At 43.5% G+C, this 26,438-nt stretch overlaps 1 protein-coding gene across 10 annotated transcripts in view; it reads left to right on the top strand.

Moving 5' to 3' along the window:
* SRCIN1 (SRC kinase signaling inhibitor 1) overlaps positions 1-26,438 on the top strand; it is a gene marked incomplete at its 3' end in the record, with an annotated part of 894,005 nt that overhangs the window by 809,087 nt on the left and 58,480 nt on the right. For all 10 annotated transcript variants that reach the window (XM_082272513.1, XM_082272514.1, XM_082272511.1 and 7 more), the window contains 2 exons: positions 3,200-3,347; positions 20,267-20,558. In XM_082272513.1, the coding sequence (XP_082128639.1) occupies positions 3,200-3,347; positions 20,267-20,558 (440 nt within the window). The remainder of the gene's footprint in view (positions 1-3,199; positions 3,348-20,266; positions 20,559-26,438) is intronic.

The following is a 26,438-nucleotide window of genomic DNA, read 5'->3' as shown; positions in this document are numbered from 1 at the left end:
TACCAAACTGAACAGATTTTCTTGGATGAAACTAGCTTTTTACATCACATGGTGTTGCAGCAGTAATAATATAAACACATGCAGATTTTGAAGTGTATGTAAAGGCAAAACTTTTCTATTTTTTTTTAGTTCTAAAGAACCACATTACTATTTTGTCCTGGTGACCATTGTCACCGAAAGTGAAAGTGGAAGAAATCCAAAACTCTAGAGTTTTTACTAGAACTGTATAAGAGAGGAATTACAATTAGTTTGGGGAGATTTTAGCATCTCTGGGACAGAACAGGAAGAAAATCTTACCCAGTGGGACACAGATTGCAAAAAGCAACCCAGTAGGGTTCTGAACCCTTCCCTACCCTATCCAGAACTAAAAAGACTAAAAAGGTGTACTGTACCTTATGGTAAATCTGGACCTGCTTTTATTGTCCTGAACTCTGAAAAGTGTCCGTAGAGATACGTTTTGTATCTTTAGTGAGAAGCAAGTATCCTTTAGTATTCCCAGCTTATCTCCTTATCTTAGCAACAGTCCCTAAAATTGTCAGTTCATGCCTCTTAACTGTAAACAGGCTTGATAATTATAGATCCTGGGTTATAGGCTGGTACCTTTCAAGACTGGACACTGGCAAAGTTTTTGGCACCTTGGCACTTCTGGCCCTTATTATGGTTTATATTCACATTTGACCCAGATAGGAATATGCATGTTACTAAAAAAAATAAGCCCAGGTTTCACAATAAAGATTATATATATATATATATATATATATATATATATATATTTTTTTTTTTTTGGCAAAAGCTGTGGTGGAGCATTTACCGTGTTTCCCCATAAGTAAGTCCTACCCCGAAAATAAGACCTAGTTCGATTATTGGTGAGGGCTGCAATATAAAAAAATAAAAAAATAAGCCCTAGTAAAGTTCAGGAAAAAAAAAGTTTTGTAAAATAATTATACCGATATAAGATGCTGCCTTTGTAACTGTATTATGGCGTGTAAAAAAAAAAAAAAACCTTATTTACAGCGCTGCTGAGCCACAGGAGGTCTTCTCCACTCCTCCTGGCTGATGTCTGTGGCCCCTCCCTCTTCAGTGCACGGAGCAGGCTGACGTCACTGGGGTCTTGGATCTCAGTTTTCCTTCTTCTCCTCTCCTTCCATCTGTGGCCCCTCCCTCTGTAGTGTTTAGTGCGGGCTGCCGTCAGAAGTGCGGAATCTCGGAGAGAAGAGCAGCTCAGGGGAGAATAAGGTATCGGGAAAAACACTGCACGAGGATTTTTTTTTTTGCTTTTGCTTTTATCATGCTTTAAAGGTACAGGACATTTTTTTTTTTTAGAGTTACAACCACTTTAGGATTGTCAACCAGACAGACTTGAGACTTAATGCGCACTTGATGCATATGCAGTACAGTATTAATACGGTACGGTATTTTGATCCCAATGATGAGTTCAAAAAGAAAAAGCTATTCTGTAAAGTACAAGAAATCTTGGAGGACTCCCAAGGCAAGAATCTTACAGCTTTCTGCAAAGAGATGAAGTTAGAGCTCCGAATGGTCTGAAAATGGCGAGCGGAGTATGCTAAGAAGTGCAAGTGGAAGACATCATCTGTGAATAGATTGCTGACAAGAGAGCAAAGGCTTTGGTTGTGCGCAGGGCTGATATGCAAGCATTTGTCCTTGCAATGGCACCACAGTTTGAAATATCCCCAGAAGAATTCAAAGCATCACACCACTGGCTGGATGGCTTCCTTCAGCGAAATGAACTGTCTCTAAGAAGATCAACAACACTGTTCAAGCTGGAAGATACTAAAGTTGTTAAACGTGTACTTGCATTCAAGCTTTTTGTTGATGGCATCGACTTTTCTAAACACCAACTCTCCATCATGATTGCTATGGATGAAACTGCAGTGTATATGGGCCAAGGGTCCCAAATTACAGTTGATTAGAGGGGAGTCTTGTCGATCTAAGTGTTCCCTCCACTGGTTATGAAAGTGCATGTGTTACCTGTATTTTGGCAATTCGTCTGGATGGAAAAAAAAGCCACACCTCTAATCACAAAGGGCAAGAAAGAGAAGATTGAATGTGTTTCAGGCATTTATGTTCTTGAAACCGAAAAAGCCTAGTGCACACAAGCAGTTATAAGGAAGTGGGTCGATTTAATGCTGCCACTTGTTTTGAGAGGTGGCCAAAGAGGTCTGTTAGTCTAGGATTCAGCCAGCACACACCGAGCAAAAGACATGAAAAACTTCCTTGCAGAGAGAAGAATAGATCAAGTAATAATTCCCGCAGGAATGACTGCTTATCTCCAGACTCTTGATATTGCAATAAACAAGCCATTCAAGAAAATCAATGAATACACTGAAAATAGATTGGAGAGAAATCAGCGTGGAAACTTTGTGAAGCCTAGCCTGCAAGAGGTTGTGACATGGGTGAAGAATTCATGGGATAAAATCACTGACAGCTGAGCTGCCAAAGCACTACGAGCAGGCTACATGGACAAGAAGTACTCATTTAAGGAGAGCTCTATCGCTGTACATGAGAGATTAGGCCCAATGGTTCCAAAGGCAATGGAGATGCAAGAAATTCAGGCCAAAATTCGGGGTTTGGAGAGTTAGGACGATGTTCCAGAAGAAGATGACATGACTGTACTTGAATAAATGTAGATTATTTTTCATTCCAAAAATAAATAAGACATCCCCTGAAAATAAGCCCCAGTTGTTTGTAGCCAAAATTATTATAAGACCCGGTCTTATTTTCGGGGAAACACGGTAGCACCCTGGTCAAGCATAAATTGCCAGCTACGCTCAACGTTCATAAGCAGCTTTATACTTTAGCACTCTCATATAAAGACCCATTTCTGATTGTGTAGAGATGGGCAAAAATAGCCTTATTTTTTAAAATGATGCTGCTAATAGCAAGCATTGCTTGAGCTTGTCAGCCCATTTCTGAAGAGCAATAACAAGCACTTCAGGCATCTGGAAGTGTTCACTATTCACACCAAGAGGGCTGATTCTTTCATTTTTTCAAAGAACCCACACTTGTGTTTCAGTCACAATTGATGTCCCAGTGCTCAGATGTCTTGCTCAAAGATGACTCAATATCTCCTCACATATTGTAAATCTCATTCTGGCCAGTTTGTATATTTAGTGCATATTTGCATTTAGTGTAAATTAACATTTATTTTCTTTATTTATTGTATGTTTCTTATTTACAGCTCAGTTTCCCAGTTTGCAAAGTAAAATGCGGATTGTGCTCCGAGTAGAAGTTGAGGCTGTGAAGTTCTTAAAGGAGGAGCCACTTCGCTTGGATGGTCTACTGAAGAGATGCAAGACAGTCACTGACATGCTGGCTCATATTCGCAAGTAGGATGAATTTAAAAAAAAATTTAAATCATAAACAAATTTAAATAACAAGATTGATAAACTGCTCACCAGATGGATGTCTCAAAAACGTGTGCATACTTGCCCTGCACATTTGCCTTATTTAACCACTTGCCGACCGCCCGCCACCTTTTTACTGCGGCAGGGTGGCTCACTGCGTCCAGTCACTACGTGACTGACTGTATGTGGTTTCGGCGGCGTTTAGACACAGCTGTGTTTAGACCGAGCGGGAGGCGGGCTGTGGGAGGAGCGGCGGCGATTGACGCTGCCCTCCCGCAATCGTCCGAGAAACCGAGAGAAGACCCGCCTGCTTATGTAAACAAAGCAGGTGGATCTTCTGTCTGACAGGCAGGGAAAGATCAGCAGTTTCAGCTAAGCTGAAACTGCGATCTCTCTGTGCCTGTCACAGAACCCCCCCCCCCCACACACACACACAGTCATTAAGCATATTAGGCATACATTTAATCACTTTGATCGCCCCCAGTATTAACCCCTTCCCTGCCAGTGTCATTTATATAGTAACATGTGCATATTATTTAGCACTGATTACTGTATTAATGTCACTGGTCCCCAAAAAGTGTCAAATGTCAGTTAGGTGTCCGATCTGTCCGCTGCAATGTTGCAGTCCCGCTAAAAATTGCAAATCGCCGCCATTACTAAAAAAAAAAAATAAATAAATAAATAAAAAAGTCCAAAAATCTATCCCGTAGTTTGTAAATGCTATAACTTTTGCGCAAACCAATTAAAATACGCTTTTTGGGATTTTTTTTTACCAAAAATATGTAGCAGAATACAAATTAGCCTAAACTGGTAAAAAAACTAAAAATGTTTAAATTTTTTTATTGGGAATGTTTTATAGCAGAAATTAAAAAAAATGCTTTTTTTCCTAAAAAATTGTCGCTCTTTTTTGTTTATAGCGCAAAATCTAAAAAACGCAGAGGTGATTAAATACCACCAAAAGCTCTATTCGTGGGAAAAAAAGGACATCAACTGTATTTGAGTACAGCGTCGCACGACCGCGCAATTTTCCGTTAAAGTAACGCAGTGCCGAATCGCAAAAAATGGCCTAGTCATTAGAGGGTAAAACCTTCCGGGGCTAAAGTGTTTAATAACATTTTCTGTTCAATATTGTTTACTGTATAGTCACATACACTTTTTTCTACTCAATATTTACTCTAAAGTCACACACAATAACAACATATACAAACAGCACGAGCTTTAGAAAAGTTTGGACAGCTACATATTTTACAGAAAGAATAAGTACAGGTCCAAGGAGCATAAACAGCTATTTATCTAAAGTCATTACTGGCAATATAAACATTATTGTTAATGTTATACAGGATTTATATACAGGGCTTTACAACATGAGGGCAGACAGAACAGTTATAATACAATTAAATACAAGAGGAATCTGAGGGCGCTGCTTGTGTCTAAAAGGGAGGGTCAAGTGATGCAAAAGGTAATAACTGTGTAAGATGAGCTTAACCACTTGCCGACCGCCACACGACTATCTACGTCGGCGGTCAGCCCCTCACAGGCAAACTAACGTAGGGCTACGTTGCTTGCTTGTGAGGGTCTAGGGAGCGAGCGCGCGCCGCCGGAGGCGCGCTCCCGCTCCCGCGTGGTCACGGACCCCCCCACGCGCGTGACCAGCGGACCTGATGTCCGCCGGCCACTCGGCGATCGGCGGGGGAGAGGGACAATGTCAGGCAGCTTGTGTAAACAAGCGACCTGTCATTCTCCTCGCTGTAAAGACAATGATCACATGGATCTACTATGTAGATCCGTTGATCAGTGTCCTTACAGCTCAAGCCACAGCCAATCACAGTAGAAAGCACGCCCCTAGGGACACACACAGCCCCTCCCTCCCAAATAAAGTTAACCCCTTCACTACCAGTGTATTTTTACAGTAACAGTGCATATATATAGCACTGATTACTGTAGAAATATCACTGGTAACCCCAAAAGTGTCAAAAATGTCAGTCAAGGGTCCGATCTGTCCGCCGCAATGTCGCAGTACCGCAAAAAAATCGCAGATCGCCGCCATTACGCGTTAAAAAAAAAAAAACAACAAAAATGACAAAAATCTTTCCCTTTGTTAGTAAACGCGATAACTTTTGCGCAAACCAATCAAAATACGCTTTTTGCGATTTTTTTTACCAAACATAGGTAGCATAAAACAAATTGGCCGAAAATATTAAAAAATTTTGATTTTTACATTTTTTTGGGGGGGAATTTCATATAAAAAAGGGAAAAATATTGCTATTTTTGCAAAATTGACGCTCTTTTTTTGTTTATAGCGTGTAATCAAAAAATCGCACAGGTGATCAAATACCACCAAAAGAAAGCTCTGTTTGTGGGAAAAAAAGGACGCCAAATTCGTTTAGGTACAGCGTCGCACGACCGCGCAATTGTCCGTTAAATTCACGCAGTGCCGAATCGCAAAATACCCCCTGGTCGGAATGGGGGTAAAATCTTCCGGGGCTTAAGTGGTTAATGCAGAAAAGTAGAGTTGTTAGGCCTCTCCAAAGAGAAGGGTTTTTAGTGATCACCTAAAAGTGGACAGAGTAGAAGATATTCCGACAGATTGGGTAAGGGAGTTCCAGAGGATGTGAGAGGCTCTAAAGAAGTCCTGGAGGTGAGCATAGGAGAAGGTGACGAGGGAGCTAGTGAGCGGGAGGTCTTGGGAGGAACAAAGAGAAGTATTTGGTTGGTATTTTGAGATAAGGTTAGTGATGTAGCTGGGGGCTGAGTTGTGGATGGCTTTGGAAGTTGTTGTTAGTATTTCATAGAATTTGAAGTTAAAGGGGAGCAAAGAGATGGGTCGTAGGGTATTAATATTGGTGGTATCCAGTGAGGGATTTTCAAGTATGGGGGTGACCATTGCATGTTTTAGAGAGTTGGGGAAGATGCCAGAGGAGAGGGAGAGATTGAAGATGTGAGTTAGAGAGTGCAGGATAGAGCTAAAGGGTGACCGTATTAATTTCAAGAAAACAGGGTCCAGGTGGGCATTAGAAATACATTTTCTGCAACCTCCTGTATCATAGCAGGGTTAAATAAGGGAAGTATTGGTGGACATGGAATGTTACAGTAAGTCAGGGAGATATTAGTACAGAGGAGATTTCATCACAAATTGTATCAATCCTATTTTTGAAGTGATCAGCGTAGATATCAAGATACATATACATTACCAATAATACACGATATATAACAAGAAATTGCTATTGTAAATTAACGAAATTGCACAAGTGGTATTAAAGGGTATAAAAAATGGGAAAAAATGTGGGAATAAAAAAATCTAAAATTATTTAAAAAATAATAAAGCATACACAATTGTGACAAAAATCATATTGTAATTAAATGTTTTTAAAAATTACCTTTCCTTTTCAATCTGCAGGGGTGTAATTTTCTGTAAATTCAATGCAATATGGCTCCCTAGAGACATTCTGTACACAGAACGCCCCCCCAGAAATGTAATTTCATGCTTGTGTAATTTGGCTTACTGATTTTCTCAAAGTCTGCACTACTATACAATTAAAATTTTGGGGATCCCCTGCAACAAAAATATCCTTTTTTGGTGAGATACACCCACAGGGAAATCACATCTAAAGAGATACAGACTACAGACCCTGCAGTTTTCTTCAATAGAGCCCTGCAGGTGCAGCAGCTGATTCATAATTATAAAACCACTCCCATACAGATACCCTTTGAACATGGACACAGACAAACAATCAGCAATTACTGCAGAATATTAAAAGGTATGCATCTGCAACAAAGTTTGTTAAATTCCTTAACCACTTAAGCCCCGGAAGATTTTACCCCCTTCCTGACCAGGGCCTATTTTGCTATTCGGCACAGCGTGACTTTAACGGACAATTGCGCAGTCATGCGACGCTGTACCTAAACAAATTTGATGTCCTTTTTTTCCCACAAGCAGAGCTTTCTTTTGGTTGTATTTGATCACCTGTGCGATTTTTTGATCATGCGCTATAAACAAAAAAAGAGCGTCAATTTTGCAAAAATAACAATATTTTTCACATTTTTTTATAGGAAATTCCCCCCAAAAAAATGTAAAAATCTAAATTTTTTAACATTTTCGGCCAATTTGTTTTATGCTACATATGTTTGGTAAAAAAAATTGCAAAAAGCGTATTTTGATTGGTTTGCGCAAAAGTTATCGCGTTTACTTACAAAGGGAAAGATTTTTGTCATTTTTTTTTTTTTTTTTTTTTAACGAGTAATGGCGGCGATCTGCGATTTTTTTTGCGGGACTGCGACATTGCGGCGGACAGATCGGACCCTTGACTGACATTTTTGACACTTTTGGGGTTACCAGTGACATTACTACAGTAATCCGTGCTATACATGTGCACTGTTACTGTAAAAATGACACTGGCAGTGAAGGAGTTAACTGTATTGGAGAGGGAGGAGTTAAGTGTGTCCTAGGGGCGTGTTTCTAACTGTGATTGGCTGTGGCTACTAGTGTAAGAACAGAGATCAATGGTCCTACATAGTAGAACCGTCTGATCTCCATTCTTACACAGGGAAGAATGACAGGCGGCTTACATTAGCCGCCTGCCTTTCTTCCGGTGTAACGGACGATCACGAGTGCCCGGCGGACATCGGGTCCACCAGGCACACGCGCGGGGGGGTCCGTGACCGCGCGGGAGTGCGCCTCCGGCAGCGCGCGCTTGCTCCCTAGGGCCTCACAGGCTAGCGACGTAGCCCTACGTCGCTTTGCCTGAGAGGGGCTAACTCCCGACGTAAATAGTCGTGCGGTGGTCGGAAAGCAGTTAAACCAACATTAAAAGTGTGCATACCCCCTAAATACCCCCCTGTATCACTTCGTGCTTCAATAAAAAACCAAAAAGGACATGAAGTCAATAGTGTATTCATCTGATTAATAACAAGAATAATTAATTCATAGATGTCTTAAAAAAATATTCTTAATAATTGTTTGCGGAGGACATATGCAATGGGCCAGACATCGCAAGCAGATAAATAGCTCCGCACATAAATCTCACATAAAAGCAGAAGACCGAGGAAGCCTCATGGTATAGTATATCAGAAAAAGGGTTTATTGTAAAAAAAAAAAAGTAATGCACTTACATTTGTAAAACCATATGCAAGCGTTAAAACACTCTACAAACACGGCTGTGGTCCCCACCAGCAGACCCATGCATGATGACGTCATTGATATGGCTCCACCCAATGGGTTTCCCCGTAATAGACATACTTTGGGAACAGTATAAATATATAGTTAAAATCCTTGCGATTTCATTGATCACCAAGAGGGGATTGTTTTTTTTTTTTTTGTTTTTTTTTTTTCAACAAAAGGGGAGTTACTCTTTAAGTAATATAATTGTAGCAAGTAGCCATGTATAAACTTGACTTCATTAGTTAAAGCTCAACTTCAGTCAAAAGTATTTTGTTAGGTTTGAATAGTAGAGAAAGGTTAGATGTTCTATCGTCTTTATTGCGGTCTTTACTAGAAAAAAATCCCCACATTTCCTGCCTATTTAATGGGTGTCAGAAAACCGCTACAGACAATAAAAACACATTCTTTACAGTATAGAAAGTTTAGAAAATTTGTATACCTCCTCTACTACTAGGCGATTAATGGAAGTGGAACAAGTAGTGGTTTCAAGACACTTGATATACACATGCTTGTTTGGGATCAGTGACTTACAAGTAGTAAGTATTCTTACAGGTTGGCTATGGAGGATCACGTAATTGGTGCTGGGCTACCAGGATTGTGCAGTAATCAGACATTTAAGAATACTCAAGTATGAAGTAGAGTCTTTCCTAGGTTTTTGAACTAAAAAAAGGTTAGTCCACCATGATGTGGTATTTTAGTTCTGTGTGGTAGGCCAAATTGAATTTGATGGACTTGTGTCTTTTTTCGGCCTGATTTACTATGTAACTATGTAAGTTGCCCCTGGCTACCTGTATCTTTGATACTCCCAACAGTGAGACCTTTCTGCCATAAAAAACAATCCTGCTCTATTACACCTAGGATGTTTAAGTGTTCCTGACCAACTTTGTGTTTTCTAGCTCCTCCTGTTGCATTCCCCTTAGAAATAGTAATCAAAAAAACAAATGGAGTATGGACTTGTTAAAAACTGAAAAAAACTAAACGGTGTCTAATGTCACAGAGGCACACATAAAAAGGTAGAGTACACAGTGGAGAGAACTGTAATGTATATGGAAGTCGCAGCAAATTTTGTTTTCTTTATATAGAGATAATTATTTATCAGGATATCATATGCAAGATATAGTGGGGGGGGGGGGGGAGATGAAGAGAAAGAAGGACTTGGCACCAAGGCTTACTGCTTTTCAGCATAATGAGAAGCATACAGCAGTGAGAGGGCATCTATGCAGACAGGCAGGTCACTAAATACCTGGCATTTGTTTCAGTGGCTGCTTTTTTTTATTTTTCTGTGAGAGATCAACTTTCCTGGGAAAAAATGCACACTCTCATACTTCGGAGGGATGAACACAACAGGCTTCAATAAGATAAAAGGTTGCATAGGCAAAATAAAACCAATCAGACACATACTTGCCAGTCAGGTACTTTCTAACACCGGGATACCGCTCTAATGGGTGTTAAGCTTCTCCCAGCCACCCCAAACAAACACCATAGTCTAGCAACCTTTTTTCACAGAATAAACTTTTTGCAGCTCCCGCAAGCTAGCTCCCTGTGCTCAGGCCAGAGCACATCCTGTCTGCAGGTTGGGCTTTTTTTATCTACATCTGTGAAAAAGGACCAGGGAAAGCAAACTGGTCCACACCGCCTAGTCACAAAGCAAGGCACAAAACCTAGCCTGAAGTTCTCAATCACTGACTTTAATCTGAAGAGGTGAAAAGCTGTCACAAATGCGTCGCTCATATTTCTCGATCGTTCATCAACAGATGTAGCTCTGCTTAATCATAGACTATAGAGTTATGCTCCTCCCACTAGGCCAAGGCACTAGTCAGAAAAAAGACTTGTCCACGCCTATAGGGGCTGTCCCAGCAAGCATAACCCCTCAGACTCTGCTATACTCAAACGGATGGTTCTGCCTAGTGACAGGGATAGGACCTAGTTCCCTGCTGGGACTTCGGTCTTAGCTGTAACAGGGAAATTTTGTGATTTTTTTATTTTTCTAGTTTGTTCCTGAGGACCAAGATCCAAAGGAACTACAACCAACAGCCGGCTGTGGTTTTTGCACTGGATAATATAGATCCTTAAGGTCTCCCAGCCTGGCCATCAAGCGTGAGCAGGTTATAGTCCAGTACTAGGCCTCGCCACGACAGTGCCCCGATGGATGGGGACGAAGCCTGCATAGTTACATAGTTACATAGTTAGTAAGGTTGAAAAAAAGACATCAGTCCATCCAGTTCAACCTATGATGTGTGTGTGTTTGCTTTTAACCGTACATTGCTATACATTCCTGCGAGTGGATCATTTCGCCGGGAAGCAGACGACCTGGAACCTCCCCTGGCTAACTGCACCCCCATCCCGGATGGGAGGTGATCTGTTTCGGAGTGGCGCCTGCCTTGTATCGCGGTATGGTGAGTAACCCTGGAGGTCACAGGGTGGGCGTAGGCCCCTCCCTGGAATGGTCGGACCTTAGGGGCTCCCTCGGTTCCCTGGCACCCCGGAAACTGGCGCACCCCTTGCTTCCCCCCTTGTGGGTTTTCACCGTGGGGGGCGGTAATAATCCAGCCGGCTTTCGGCACATATTTGGATAATCTGGGGATGGGGGGGGTCCTTAATTGGGGACCCTTAGTTGCCTTTTGTTTGTCCAGAATACCGCATGGGGGCATCCATTTTGCTGTGGTTCATGACCTCTGTGTTCCAATTAGTTTATATGGGCAGTCATTTTTTTAAATTCCCCATTGAGAATGTATAGCAGCCATTTTCTTGTGGTCCGGAGGCAGGACTGGCATGCAGCAGAATTGCTTCCTCTTCCTGTTTCTTCTGTGTTACTTTCGTTTTGACACTGACCAGGAAAGTTTCTGGGGGTCCCCTGTAGGTTTCTCTCTCCTGCTCTGCTATATTTAGACATTGCTCAGGTTTTTGGTGTCCACAGTAATAACAAAAGGGACCACGTTTATCGCTGTCTTAAAGGGACAGTGCACAAAAAAAAAAAACATTTTTTTTTTGTTTGCAAATTGAGTTTCCACGATAAAATATCCCCTGCAGACCCCCTGGAAATGACTGTTGGACCCTCCGGCTCACAGTTGCAGCCAGAGATTGAGGTTTTTCTGCAAAGCCTGATGTCAAAAGTGCAATCGTTTTTTTTCTGGTGCTGCTAGCCGCAAAACATCCTCCGTCCTCCCCTCCATCTGTATGATCTTCGGATTCGGACAGAGATATGGTTGCCGCAGACGCAAACCACCCTGAGGGGTCGGTGTCTTCACATTCTGATGGTGAACGTGCCGTGGTGGAAAATTTGATAGTTTCAGTGTGGGAAACTCTTAAAATGGCTGATGAACCCACAGCGTCAGTTACGCAGGTGTCTTTTGGCTCCCGCAAATATTGCAAATCAGGTAAAGTATTCCCTTGTCCTGACTTGTTTCACTCTATTGTGGATGAACAATGGTGACGCATTAAGCACATGCTGGTGGTGCCTAAGCTTTTCGCACGCCGTTATCCCTTTGCGGAGGTGGATACCAGGTGGGCTGTACCACCGAAGGTGGATTCCCCGGTGGCCAGGTTGAATAAAGCGACTCTGGTGTCGGTGGAAGAGTCACCGACCTTTTGGGATCCCGTGGATAGAAGGGTGGAATCTCTATCCCGCCATTAACATGTGGCGACGGGTCACATGTTAAAAGCTAACTTTGTGATCGTTCTCAATGCACAGACTGCTACTGAATGGGTTAAGTTGCTGAAGAGTAGCTTGAAAACGACACAGCTTCCCCCTGCGGTTCTGGAACTGTTACAGCCATTGGATCTCAATTTGGTGTTGTCTGTTCTTCAAAAGCCCCCTTTTGAGAAAATTTGGGAGATTTTGCTGCTTGCTTTGTTTCAGAAAGTTGCCTTCTTGGTGGTGATAACTTCTTCCCCCAGAGTATCTGAATTGGTGGCTTTGTCTTGCCACTCACCTTATCTGAGGGAGATAAGGTGGTACTTTGACCTAATCAGTCGTTTGTTCCTAAGGTGGTTTCTGATTTTCATTTGAATGAAATTGTACTGCCTTCCCTTTGCCCTAAACCTCAGCATCCTAAGGAGTATGCTTTACATTCTTTGGATGTGGTCCGGGCTATCAGGGTTTACTTAGAGACCACTGCGTCCTTCTGAAAATCGGACGCTCTTTTGTCCTTACAGGTGGACCTCGTAAGGGACTGGCTATGTCTGCTGCAACCATTTCCAGATGGATCAGGTAAACAGTGTTACAGGCCTATTCATTGAAGGGTCAGATTCTTCCTTTTCCAGTGGAGGCGCATTCTACTAGAGCGCTGAGTGCCTCCTGGGCTTTTCTCCATCAGGCGTCGGTGCTACAAGCTTGCAAGGCAGCAACTTGCTCGTCTGTGCATACCTGGCATCAGCGGGTGCTTCTTTTGGCTGCAAGGTTTTGCAAGCTGCAGTTTAAGGCCCCTTTCACACAAACAATCCGATCAGATCCGCCTGTCAGTTTTTTAGGCGGACCTGATCGGATCCTCCATGCATTCCTATGGGGCAGCGGATGTCAGCGGTGACATGTCCGCTGACACTCGCTGCCATCCGCATCCGATCCTGTCCGTGAAATCCGGACGGATGGAAACCCTATTTTCCATCTGCCCAGGGGATGTCCGTTCTCATCTGATTCCCTCATAGAGAGCAGCGGGGCTCTGACACCTCCCTCTCTGCACACAGTGTGGAGACGGAGCTGTCATCCACCTGCTCAGCGGGGATCAGCGGATCGAGAACGGTCCGCACCGGACAGCGGACCACGTGAAAGGAGCCTAAGAGAGAACCCCCTTTTTTTGGTTTCTCTTCGAGGATTCGTTGTTCCGGGGGAGCTCCTGTTTCTGGTTGAGCCCTGTTTTACCTGGTTGGCTACGTTTGGCCATTGGGGCATTACGTTTTTTTGTTCCTGTCTTGTTCCCACCCCTCATGTTTTTACTGCTTTGGGACATCCTTATAATCTATGATTAAGCAGAGCTGCATCTGTCGATGAATGGTAGGGAAATTCATCGGCAAACGCAGCACCCGCCCCTCTGCATTTGAGATAGCCTGAGGGGTTATGCTTGCTGAGACAGCGTGGACAAGCCTTTTTTCCACCTAGTGCTTATCCCTAGTGGGAGGAGCATAACCCTATAGTCTATGATTAAGCAGAGCTGTGTCTGACGATGAACTTCAGAGAAAATAATTTTACGGTAATTTCTTAAAAAAATCCAGTTTCAAGAACTTGACCTCCAGAAGCTTTCTCCCCCTTCCTGCCAGAGCATTTTTTGCAATTTGGCACTGTGCTGGTTTAACTGGTAATTGGGCTGTCATGCAAAGCTGTACCCAAATAAAATTTCCGTCCTTTTTTCCCCGCAAATAGAGCTTTCTTTTGGTGGTATTTGATCACCACTGGGATTTTTATTTTTTGTGATATAAATGAAAAAGTCAGAAAATTTTGAAAAAATTATATTTTCTATTTTTTGTTATAAAAAAATTCCAATAAACTTTTTTGTCATACATTTAGACCAAAATGTATTCAGCTACGTGTCTTTGGTGAAAACAAAAAAAATGCAATAAGCGTATATTTATTGGTTTGCGTAAAAGTTATAGTGTCTACAAACTATAGTAGCTTTACTGGATTTTATGCAGCTTTTACTTTCTGACTACCTACCTCATTTCTTGAGGTGCTAAAATGGCAGGGCAGTACAAAACCATCCCGAATTACCCTTTTCTCTTACGTCCTCCGACAGTCGCCGCCCACTCATTCAGTCTTCACCAATGGGGTATTGACTTCCTCTCCGCAGGAGTAGCTAGGCATAAGACTTGTTAAGAACAAAAGCATTTACATAGTCACACCCATGGGGGATGTCCCACTGGAGCAATACCCCCCTGCAATAGCCATCCCAACTCAGTTTGTCTTCTGCCTAGTTCAGGAGTAGATATGCTTCCCTGTGCTGGGGCTTCAGTCTCAGCCTTCTTCTATTTTATGATTTTATTTTCTGCAAATGTCATTTTTTCTTTGCATTACTAGCGGTTTTATTTTTTCATCGTTAGTCGGATCTTCGGATGAAGACGGCGTTTGCGGAGCTGGGATTCGGACTGGTCGTCCTGGTGCTCCGGGACAGAGGATCAGATGGAATCCCAGCCCGCCATCGAGCGTTTAGCAGACTATGTGTTCTCTCTGGCCTCGCAAACGACCCATCCCTGTCCTCAGGGATGCAGCCTGTGAGGTGGCTACCTCACCGGACACATTCACGGTTCATCTGTGTACTGCTGGTGTCCTGCGTTTTCTGGCTGAGGCACTCCCCTGCCATCTGAGGGCGGGTGGTTTCCCGTTGATATGAGGCACCCCACGCCATTGAGTACAGGTAAGTACAATTCTGTGTGTGGCCTCTGTCTGGGGTTGGCAGTCCTGTGTGTCTGTGGTGTCCCCTATGTCTGTGCGTTTTTGGGCTCCCTGATCCCGGTCCCTGCGGGGGTTTTTTCTCTCACAGCCAGCGCTGTGTGGATTTTTGGGGGTCCCTCTCCTGTGTCACTTTAGGGTGCTTTGGAGGTACAGACACGTGCGGCGACCGCTGCAGAGTTAAAAACCGCCGGTCCGCCATTTTAGGTGTGGGCAACATGTCTGGCTTAACTATGGGTGCTTATACAGCATGGTATGTAATGTATTTTGGCGCCTTGCGGTGCCATCTTGGGTGTGGCACACGATCGTTCTGAGCACATGTTGGCGGCCATTTTACCGAAGCCTCCCATTACTTTCAATAGGCATCCATGTTTCCTTAGCCTGCAGCCTCAGTTCAGTCTGGCGGTGACATTACTTCCTTCCTTCACTCAGGAGCGACCGACTGCGGTGGTAACACACTTGTGGGGCTCTGTTCTGCTGTCCTTTTCCTCCCTTGTGCAATCTTCCTGGCTTTCAGTTTGTCCCTGCGGGGGGTCTGTGTTCCACAGTCATTGTAGCGGTGTGCTGCGGGGTCCGCGGCACGCTTAAAGGGCCAGTACCTTACAAAAAAAAATTCTATTTTTTTGCAATGGAATCCCAGGACAGCAAATTCCCTCCAGCTTTGGTGGGGGATTCAAGTTCCTCTGAATCCTCTACCCTGACTAATTTGGCTGCTGTAGTGGCGACTTTGGTGTCCAAAATGGATGTTCTGATGACTGAACGTGCTGCTAGAGAAAGGCCTAGGATTTCTTTTTATTTTTCTTCCGATTCTGAATGTGACATGGTTGCTGTAGGTAGCGTGCCTCTTTCAGGGTCTCGCTCTTCTCAGGACCCGCAAGAGTCTGAGGGGGAGGCGGAGGTTACAGGGGTGGATGAATCCCCCCCCCTGGGACACCCGAGGAATGCGCAGCTATGGATGCACTGATTCTTGCCATTAAAGAAACACTACAATTAGGAGGATGAGCCCAATCCTCCGGGCATTGTGTCCTCGTTTGGTACACACAGGACCCGCAAGACAGCGCAGGTTTTCCCTTCCTTGAGTTTCATCACACAGTGAATGAGCAATGGCGCAATTTAAAACACACCTTCACGGTGCCTAAAAGGTTTCAACTTCTCTATCCTTTTGCGTCTACTACGGTTTCACGCTGGTGTGTGGCTCCTCAAGTGGATCACACTGTAGCCAGATTGAACAAGGCTACTCTGGTTCCCACCGAAGATTCTCCGGTATTTAGGGATCCTACAGATAGGAGGCTGGAATCTCTTGCCCGCCATGCCTACGTGGTGGCGGGTTCCATGCTAAAACCTATTTTCGCCTCTGTCATGGCGGCTCAGGCTGTGGCGGATTGGACCAAGGTGCTTAGATGCACACTCGTGGCTGATTCTGACCTCCCCCCCCCCCACTACCGTGGAGATGGTGGACCAGATTTATCAAGGGGTCATGTATTTGTGCGATGCGGCCTTAAATGTGGCCCCATTGGCTGCGCGCCTGTCCAGTGTCGCGGTTCTTAACCGTCGCCTGATATGGTTGAAAAGCTGACCAGAAATCCAGAAAGACGGTGGCTAATATTCCCTATGCGGGGTCCTGTCTTTTTGGGGACTCCCTGGATGAATTGGTTAAAGGAGTCACTGGGGGCAAGAGCACTCTGCTGCCCCAGAATCCTAAGGGCAAGTTTTTCCGCGGCAAGCAGGGTCCCGCCTTTAAACCTAATCAGGGGACCTTTCGTGCCTTCAAGGCACAGTACAAGGGAAAACCCTTCAAGGGCCAGGGTGGCCAGAGAAAGCCCTGGGTCGGCAAACAAAAATCCGGCCAAGCTGGTGCGGAAATGGGTGAGTCCTCACCCATTTCAGGGGTGGGGGGACGTTTGCGTGGTTTCCTCCAACCTTGGCTGCTCCGAGTTCTGGACAGGTGGGTTCAGGAAATCATTCGATCAGGGTACAAGATCGAATTCCTTTCACAGCTGGCAGACAGATTCTTTCCCTCAAATCTTCATTTGACCCCAGGGCGGTTACAAGACCTGCATCAAGCGGTACAGGATCTCCTCGCTCAGGGGGTGATTGTCCCGGTGCCTCATCGGGACAGGTTTTGGGGGTTTTACTCGAATCTGTTCACTGTGCCCAGAAAGGAGGGCAAAGTGCGTCCGATTCTGGACTTTTTGAACCGCTTTGTATGCGTTCAAAAGTTCCGCATGGAATCGGTCCGCTCGGTGGTGGCCTCCCTGAATCCAGGAGAATTCCTGGCCTCTATCGACCTGAAGGATGCGTATCTACACATCCCCATTTTCGAGGGTCATCAGGGGTACCTCCGGTTCGCTATCGCGGAGGATCATAATCAGTTTGTGGCGTTACCTTTTGGTCTCGCTTCGGCACCAAGGGTCTTTACCAAAGTGTTGGTGTCTGTTCTGGACTTGCATGCAAGTGCTGGGGCTGATGGTCTCCACCTTTTGAGGCGGTTCCGTTTGCGCAGTTCCACACCAGACCATTACTAAGGGAGATTCTGATAAAATGGAACAAGGATCCGCTGTCATTGGACAATCTGATCCTGTTGAATTGGAGTTTGAGGGAGTCTCTCCTATGGTGGCTCCGCTCCCTGGCCCTACGTCTGGGAAAATCTTTTCTTCCCCTGTATTGGACTGTAATCACCACAGATGCCAGTCTGTCTGGATGGGGATTTGTTTTGGGAGCGTGTTCAGCCCAAGGTGTCTGGACTCCGGAAGAGTTCAGTTTGCCGATCAACATCCTGGAAATTCGGGCGATCAGACTTTGTCTGTCTCAATGGACGGATCGTCTACAGGAACACCCTGTAGGATTACAATCGGACAATGCTGCGACTGTGGCATATGTCAATCGTCAAGGGGGCACAAAGAGTGGCCTGGTGGCCCGGGAAGTGGTCAAGATCTTAAGGTGGGCAGAACCATATGTTCTGGCCCGCTTTGCTGTGTACATTCTGGGGGTAGAGAATTGGCAAGTGGACCATCTCAGTCGGCAGACTTTGAATCCAGGAAAATGGTCTCTTCAAAAGGAGGTATTTCATCAACTTTGTCTTCGGTGGGGGACACCTAATGTGGCCCTGCTGGCTTACCGTCTCACCAGGAAGGTGCAAAGGTTCATGTCAAGATCTCGAGATCCTCTGGCCAACGCCGCAGACTCTCTGGTGGCCCCTTTGGGTCAGTATTGTCTGATTTACACCTTTCTTTCAATACAACTTTTGTCGAGAATTTGAAAAGACTCCCCAAACCATAGAGTTTCATGAAGCACATGACCCTGACAGCTTGCCGGAGCCAAGTGCTATAGCAGCAGCTTCGGGGGGTGAAAGAGGGAATGCCAGCCAGCAGCAACAGATCAGTGAGTCAGGAATCATTGTGAGGTTGCTGATCAGAGCTAAAGGTTTGTTCAGTAGTCTTCTGCTATAAACTCATGGTCACTGAAGGAATGCAGGTCTGTATGCCATATGGACCTGGCCAGCTGAAAGCAGTGCTGTAGGTCCATAGGCCTTACGGACCTGGCAGCGAAAGGGTTAAAGTGTAGATAATATAATGTACCGTCTAGCAGATCGGATGAAAATTGGATGGAAACAGACATGCAGTCCATTTCCATCCAACCACTCTATAGACAACAGCGGGCTGTGTCCATGTCCACTCTGCATCAGCGGAGTGGACATAAACCTCTCACTCGCCTGGTCAGTAGGGATCAGCAGGGATCAGCGGACAGATCTCCAGCTGAGCACGCGGATCCACTTGACAGAGTCCACTCCATGTGAAAGGGGCCTTAACATGTTGTTGTTGTTTTTTTTTATATCAGTTTTTTTTTTTTTTTTAACAGACCCCCTGATGTCTCTTTTTTGAGACAGAGAAAGGGACTGAAAACAGTCCCTTACTCTGTAGCCTAAGCTGCACATTACATGAACGAATAGGAGTCTCCTATTCAGTCATAAACTCACACATAGTAAAGACGGCTAACTATGCTCAGTTAGCAATGGACACAGGAGCAATTGGTGGTGATTACTGACTGTGTCCAATGTAGGAAAGTGAGGGGGCTGGTAAACACGTTTATCAAGCCCCACCACTCCAAACCTCATCAGCTCCCTCCCCTCGGTCTCTATCCTGACAGCTTGCTGGAGCTGAGTGCCATAGCAGCAGCTGCGGGTGGGGAAAGAGAGAATGCCAGCCAGCAGCAACAGATCAGTGAGGCAGGAACCATTGGGGGGTTACTGATCAGAGCTATAGGTTTGTTCAGAAGAGTCTTCTGCTATAAACTCATGGTCACTGAAGGAATGCAGGTCCTTATGATGTACGGACCTGTCCAGCTGGAAGCAGTGCTGTAGGTCCATAGGCCTTACGGACCTGGCAGCGAAAGGGTTAAAGTGTAGATAATGTAATATACTGTGGTTTTCACCAATCCATAAGTGTGTGCAATTCTAAAGCAGCATGACATGTTTGGTATCTATTTACTCAGTGTAGCATCATCCTTTATATTTTGTGCTCTAGACTTGCACTGGACTTTTGTTGGCCAACAAAAACCAACTTCAGAAGTGATGTCATGTGATGGTTGACTTTCCGTGTGTTTTTTTCTTCTCTGAGCATGCCCAGTCTTGCTCATCTGATTTTTGTCTGCCGAAATCTGTACTGACTGAGGAACAATCGGCCGTTCTTTGTTGGCCAACAAAAATTTTATAGCATGCACACCAGATTTTTTTCGGCCGAAAATTCGCAGTTGGTTGTCGGAAGCATCATACTAACAAGCCTACAATCGGCAGGTCGGACGTTGGCCGACAATTTACGGCCAACAATCTGTGCGTGTGTACGGGGCTTAAGAGTGCAATCTGTCGACTTTGTATGTGTTAGTAACATTTTTGATAACTCGGCCTGTAAATCCACTAAAAGGAAGTGACATCACAGAAAATGAAGCCTATGCGTTCACTAGGAACATGCAACAGCATTAAAAGTAGTGTATCAGTAGGAATAAAAACCACTATGAAAGCAATTTACTACCCACTGTTGCCAAGTCACTATCATCACCATTAGCACCATCACTGAGGCATATTGGGTTTTCATATTGTGCCACATTTTCCTGCTGAATTAGTACTTATCATATTGAGAGTAAGAATATTGCTTGTGCCCACAGAATCTTTGCCAATGTAGCTATTTCTCAGCATGGAAAGTTCAAGTATTTGACAACTAAAAATAAGGGGAGGCAGTAATATTATTTTTTTTCTTAATTAGGTTTATATCCCTAGTCCCCATTGTGTGTTTTTGGTTTATATGCCCAGTAGCAGTTTTTTCTTATTACTTTCTTCTAATTATCTATTTGCTTTCTTCCATTTTCCAGACAAGTAGACGAAGGAGTGTGGAATACACCAGAAAACCTTAACAATCCTTCCCCCAAGCAAACAACCACTGATGGAGAGTTTTCTAAAAGCACAGATTTTGAGCTGCCCTCCAGCCCCCCAACAAACTTTTCTCAGATGAATGAGTCACAGACACACAAATGGGAGCCAGTGTGTCACACAGATGCTGCTTCTTTTACTTCTAACCCTACCCGAGGGGAGATGGTGACTGTGAAGACCCAGACTGTATCAGAAATACAGAACAAGAAGGTTGGAGCAGAGAAGTCTGTTGAGGTAAGATCTGAGAAACTTTCTAAGAATGGGCTAAACACCTGGGACGTGCAGTCAGGGGAGGTAGAGTCTCACCTGCCATGAACACTACGAGGGTCGTAGCTTGGCCACCTGGGGTCACAAAGACCCCATATTTGGGAGGTAGGTAGCCAAAGTCCTACCCCACCACTGGTTTCGGAGATGCGGGGCTCCTTGTGCAGCCTGCCAGAAACTACATACAGCGCGGCTAGTTTTAATACAAGCTGGCACACGCTGTTTGCAGCAGACAGAGGATAAGCTCACAGTGCCTCAGAGGCACGGAGCTCAGTGGACAGCTTGGAGCCTTGGATCAATGGTAAAGCATCATTGGTCCAAGCTGTCCAAGAGAAATGCTGGAGTGGAGTCTCTCCTCTCACTGCAGTATCCTAGAAGGGGGCATGTTTCTAAAAGATAAATGCTCCCCCCAGCCCAGTCCTCTTCACTATAAGGAAAAAAAACTGGGTTTATGGGTGTAATGTTTACCCATAATCCCATGTTTTTTCACCCCCTGAAGAGGGAGAATCTGATGCTGCTGTAAAGGTACTTTTTTTAATCAAACAAATTAATATATTATTATGCTATATTATATGTTATAACATATAAATGTATTATTTATCTATTTACTGTGAAATTACTGGCTTAAAGTTATAACTTCATACTTCAGAAATTTGTCTGTTAACCACTTTAACCACTTAAGCCCCGGAAGATTTTACCCCCCTTCCTGACCAGGGGGTTTTTTGCGATTTTTTACTGTGTGACTTTAACGGACAATTGCGCGGTCGTGCGACACTGTACCTAAACGAGTTTGACGTCCTTTTTTTCCCACAAACAGAGCTTTCTTTTGGTGGTATTTGATCACCTGTGCGATTTTTACTTTTTGCGCTATAAACAAAAAAAGAGCTTAAATTTTGCAAAAACAACAATATTTTTCAAATTTTTTTATATGAAATTCCCCCAAAAAAATGTAAAAATCAAAATTTTTAAACATTTTTTGCCCATTTTGTTTTCTGCTATATATGTTTGGTAAAAAAAAAAAAAAAATCGCAAAAAGTGTATTTTGATTGGTTTGCGCAAAAGTTATTGCGTTTACTAACTAAGGGAAAGATTTCTGTCATTTTTGGTGTTTTTTTTTTAACGCGTAATAACGGCGATCTGCGATTTTTTTGCGGTACTGCGACATTGCGGCAGACAGATCGGACCCTTGACTTACATTTTTGACACTTTTGGGGTTACCAGTGACATTACTGCTATACATATGCACTGTTACTGCAAAATGACACTGGTAGTGAAGGGGTTAACTTTATTTGAGAGGGAGGGGTGGTGTGTGTCCCTAGGGGCGTGATTCTTACTGTGATTGGCTGTGGCTTGAAGTGTAGAAACAATGATCAACGGTCCTACATAGTAGAACTGTATGATCACTGTTTCTACACAGGGGAGAATGACAGGCGGCTTGTTTACATCAGCCGTCTGACTTTCTCCCTCTGCACCGACGATCGGCGAGTGACCGGTGGACATCGGGTCTGCCAGTCACACGCACGGACTTGCTGGGGAACAAGCCGGGGCGGGAGCCGACGTATATCGTATAACGTATATATACATCACTTTGCCTGGCCAGGGCTGACTGCCAACGTATATCGTGGTGCGGCGGTCGGCAACCGGTTAAGACCGGAAGGAATCACCCCCTTCCTGATCAGGCCCTATTTTGCGATTCGGCACTGCGTTAATTTAATGGACAATTGCGCGGTCGTGCAATGCTGTACCCAAATAAAATTGATGTCCTTTTTTTCCCACAAATAGAGCTTTCTTTTGGTGGTATTTGATCACCTGTGCGATTTGTGCTTTAAATAAAAAAAGAGCGACAATTTTGAAAAAAAAAAAAAAAAAAACAATAGTTTTCACATTCTGCTATATGACATTCTCAAAAAAAAAAAAATTAAAAGTCAAAATTTTTTAACATATTAGGCCAATTTGTTTTCTGCTACATATTTTTGTTTAAAAAATCACAATAAGCGTATTTTGATTGGTTTGCGCAAAAATTATCGTGTCTACTAACTACGGGAAAGATTTATGTCATTTTTATTGTTTTTTTTTCTTTTTACCAGTAATGGCTGCAATCTGCGATTTTTTGAGGGACTGTGACATTGCGGTGGACAGATCAGACCCCTAACTGACATTTTTGACACTTTTGGGGGGACCAGTTACATTACTACAGTAATCAGTGCTAAAAATATGCTTTGTTACTGTAATAAGGACACTGGCAGGGAAGGGGTTAACATTATGGGTGATCAATGGGTTAAATGTGAGTCTAGGGGAGTGATTCTAACTGTGGGAGGGGCTTGGCTTCTGAAATGACGATAGAGTCATGTGATCCTATATAGAAGGATCACATGCGCTCTATGATCATTGCAGGGAGAAGAACGGTCAGCTGTGTTTACAACAGCCGACCATTCTTCTCTCTTAGGGGGGAACGATCACGAGTGTCAAGCAGCAATCAGAGCCGCCTGTCCGCTGCATCGGCCTCCCCGCTGACGAGCAGGGGTGGGAGCGCGGCGGCGGGAGCTCGCCCCCTAGCCTTGTGTACGCGAGCTACGTACACCTACAGTGATTTGCCTGGGAGCGGCTGTCTGCCACCGTATAACTGTGGCGGGCGGTCGGCAGCCAGTTAAGCCACCTGCTTAAGTACAATTTTTTTGAAATATAGTAAATAACCTTAAAAATAATATTTAATAATTATTTATATTACTTACTTATGGTAATTAACCACTTGCCACCCAGGCTAATTCTGACATTTCTCTCCAACATGTAAAAATCATCATTTTTTTTGCTAGAAAATAATCAGAACCCCCAAACATTATATATAATTTTTTTAGTTCTACTGTTTCACTGTTTTATCTTTTGTTTTAAATTCTCCTGCATTTCACCTTTTAGTAAATAACCCTGAACTCTTTATTGTTTACCTGTTTATTACTGATTAATACTGTTATATTTATGGTACTAGTAGTGCATTCGACTACACAATGAGAATCAAATATATAACTGCCCAACGGCCTTAAAGAGAAAGTAAACCCACATAAAAAAATTGAGAAAAAAAAGACAAAGGCATAATGAGCTAGTATGCATCGCATACTAGCTCATTATGAAATACTTACCTTAAAACGAAGCCCTCGCAGTGCGGCCGCTCAGCGACAGGGCGGCCGACATGTCCGGCCGTCCTGCTTCCTTGTTCGCGTTCTCCAGCCATCTGATTGGCCGGGGGCGCGATTACATCACTCCCGTTCACGGCATAGGGCTCTGAAAGAACCGCACGGGTGGCCGTTCCTTCAGAGCGCATGCGCGGATGACGTCATCGGCTGCATGCACTGTAAATATCTCCTAAACTGTGCATGTTTAGGAGATATTTATAGCACCTATAGGTAAGCCTTATTATAGGCTTACCTATAGGCAAAAGCATTTAAAGTGGGTTTACAACCTCTTTAAAGGGCCACATTTTTTTTTCTTTTTAAGTGTAAATGTGAGATCTGAGGTCTTTTTGACTTCATATCTCACATTAAAGAGGACCTGTCATGCTTATTTCTATTATGAGGGATGTTTACATTCCTTGTAATAGGAATAAAAGTGATCAAAACATTTTGTTTAAATGGACAGTGTAAAAATAAAAGGTTAATAAAAAAAAATAAGAAAAAAAAATTTAAAGTGCCTCCGAGCTCGTGCGCAAAAGCAAATGCATACGCAAGTTGTAAGCGGTGTTAAAACCACACGTGAGTTATCGCCACGATCGTTGGAGCGAGAGCAGTAATTCTAGTCCTAGACCTCCTCTGCAACTCTAAACTGGTAACCTGTAGACATTTTTAAACATTGCCTATAGAGATTTTTGAGTACCAAAGTTTGTCGCTATTCCACGAGCGTGAACAATTTTGAAGCATGACATGTTAGGTATCAATTTACTTGGAGTAACACTATCTTTCACATTATAGAAAAAAATGGGCTAACAACTGTTTTCTTATTTTTTTATTAAAAAAAGTATATTTTTTCTAAAAAAAAAAAAAAAAAGAGTTGCGTTTTTAAGACCGCTGCGCAAATATGGTGTGACAAAGTATTGCAACGATCTCCATTTTATTCTCTAGGATTCTAGGATCTCTGCTAAAAAAATATATGTATATATATATATATATATATATATATATATATATATAATGTTTGGGGTTCTAAGTAATTTTCTAGCGAAAAAAATACTGATTTTAACTTGTAAACAACAAATTTCAGAAATAGGCCTGTTCCTTAAGTGGTTAAAGCCTGACTTGTTAGGTATCTATTTACTCAGCATAACATTATCTTTCATGCTATACAAAAAAATTGGGGTATATATTATGTTTTGTTTTAGACCCTCCATTTCTTTGTAAGTGGGCAAACTTACAAAATCTGCAGGGGTTCAAATAATTATTTTCCCCATTGTATATAAACCCAAAAACAAAAAAAAATGTAATATGTTGCAGCTTACCAGTCCTTAGACGTTTTCTTTTATTACTTCCTGTGAGCTGAAAAGGAAGAACAAACATTCATATTATTCTTGTATGAACTACTATAATTTTAAATATGTAAATCGGATCATGCTTTATTGGGGTTTACCTTCCTCTGGATCAACTGTGGTTATAGAATTGTGTACATGGATGTTTTCTATTTGTTTTGTGTTTTTCTATACTATTGGTGGAACTAGATGGACATTTTTTAAACCTGTCTAACTAGACCTATGAATCCACCATGTAATTGAAGTGAACAAAGGCAAGGGAGTTTAAATTGCAGCCTGTGTGACAGACATTGCTCCTTCTATAGATACAGTGGAGAAATTAGATAAAGTAGAACTATAGGCAAAACTTTTTTTTTCCATTTTGGATAGAGCAAGGAAGAGTTATAACCCCTGTCAGTATTTTTTTTTCCCCGATCTGTGTCCCATTGGGGAGATCTCCCCGAAATCCTGTCTCGTAGCCAAAAAGGAAGTGAGAATAAATTCCTGCAAATTAACCTGTTGGCGCTGAGTGCACGCAAATATGGAGCCTCTCGATGGCTGGGCCTTAGCGTCGAGCGGACACATATTGTCACGCAGTATCGTCGAAAGAGCTGATTTGTGAGAATGCACCATGCATGCACCTGGCCCAGTGACTGGTGTATACATATATATATATATATATACACACACACACATACTGTATATATATATATATATATATATATATATATATATATATATATATATATATACCACGCCCCTCACTTTTCCCTCCAGGCAAGGGTGGGAGAGCGTGCAGCAGCAAATGGCAGGTGTGGCCAAATTGCACTAAGAGATGGAGGGTCTTAAAGGAGCATTAATAACTAGGAGTGTATTACATACAGAATGCAGAGTTCAGGAGTGTGCTACTTAGACTGCAGAGTTCAGGAATTAGCTTTGAACATAGAGTTCAGGGTTCAGTATACAGAGTGCAGGGTTTAGGAATGCACAATGTTCAGGGGTGCACAGTGTACAGAGTGCCGAGTTCAGGGGTGTACAGAGTGCTGAGTTCAGGGGTGCACAGTGTACAGAGTGCTGAGTTCAGGGGTGTACAGAGGGCTGAGTTCAGGGGTGCACAGTGTACAGAGTGCTGAGTTCAGGGGTGCACAGTGTACAGAGTGCTGAGTTCAGGGGTGCACAGTGTACAGAGTGCTGAGTTCAGGGGTGCACAGTGTACAGAGTGCTGAGTTCAGGGGTGTACAGTGCACAGAGTGCTGAGTTCAGGAGTGCACAGAGTGCTGAGTTCAGGAGTGCACAGTGTACAGAGTACAGGGTTCAGGGGTGCACAGTGTACAGAGTGTGGAGTTCAGGGGTGCACAGTG

The sequence above is a fragment of the Pelophylax lessonae genome (genome assembly GCF_965119305.1).
Source record: "Pelophylax lessonae genome assembly, chromosome: 11".
NCBI lineage: Eukaryota > Metazoa > Chordata > Amphibia > Anura > Ranidae > Pelophylax > Pelophylax lessonae.
Note: the sequence above shows the minus strand (reverse complement) of the source record. Positions and strands in the feature narration are given on the sequence as shown.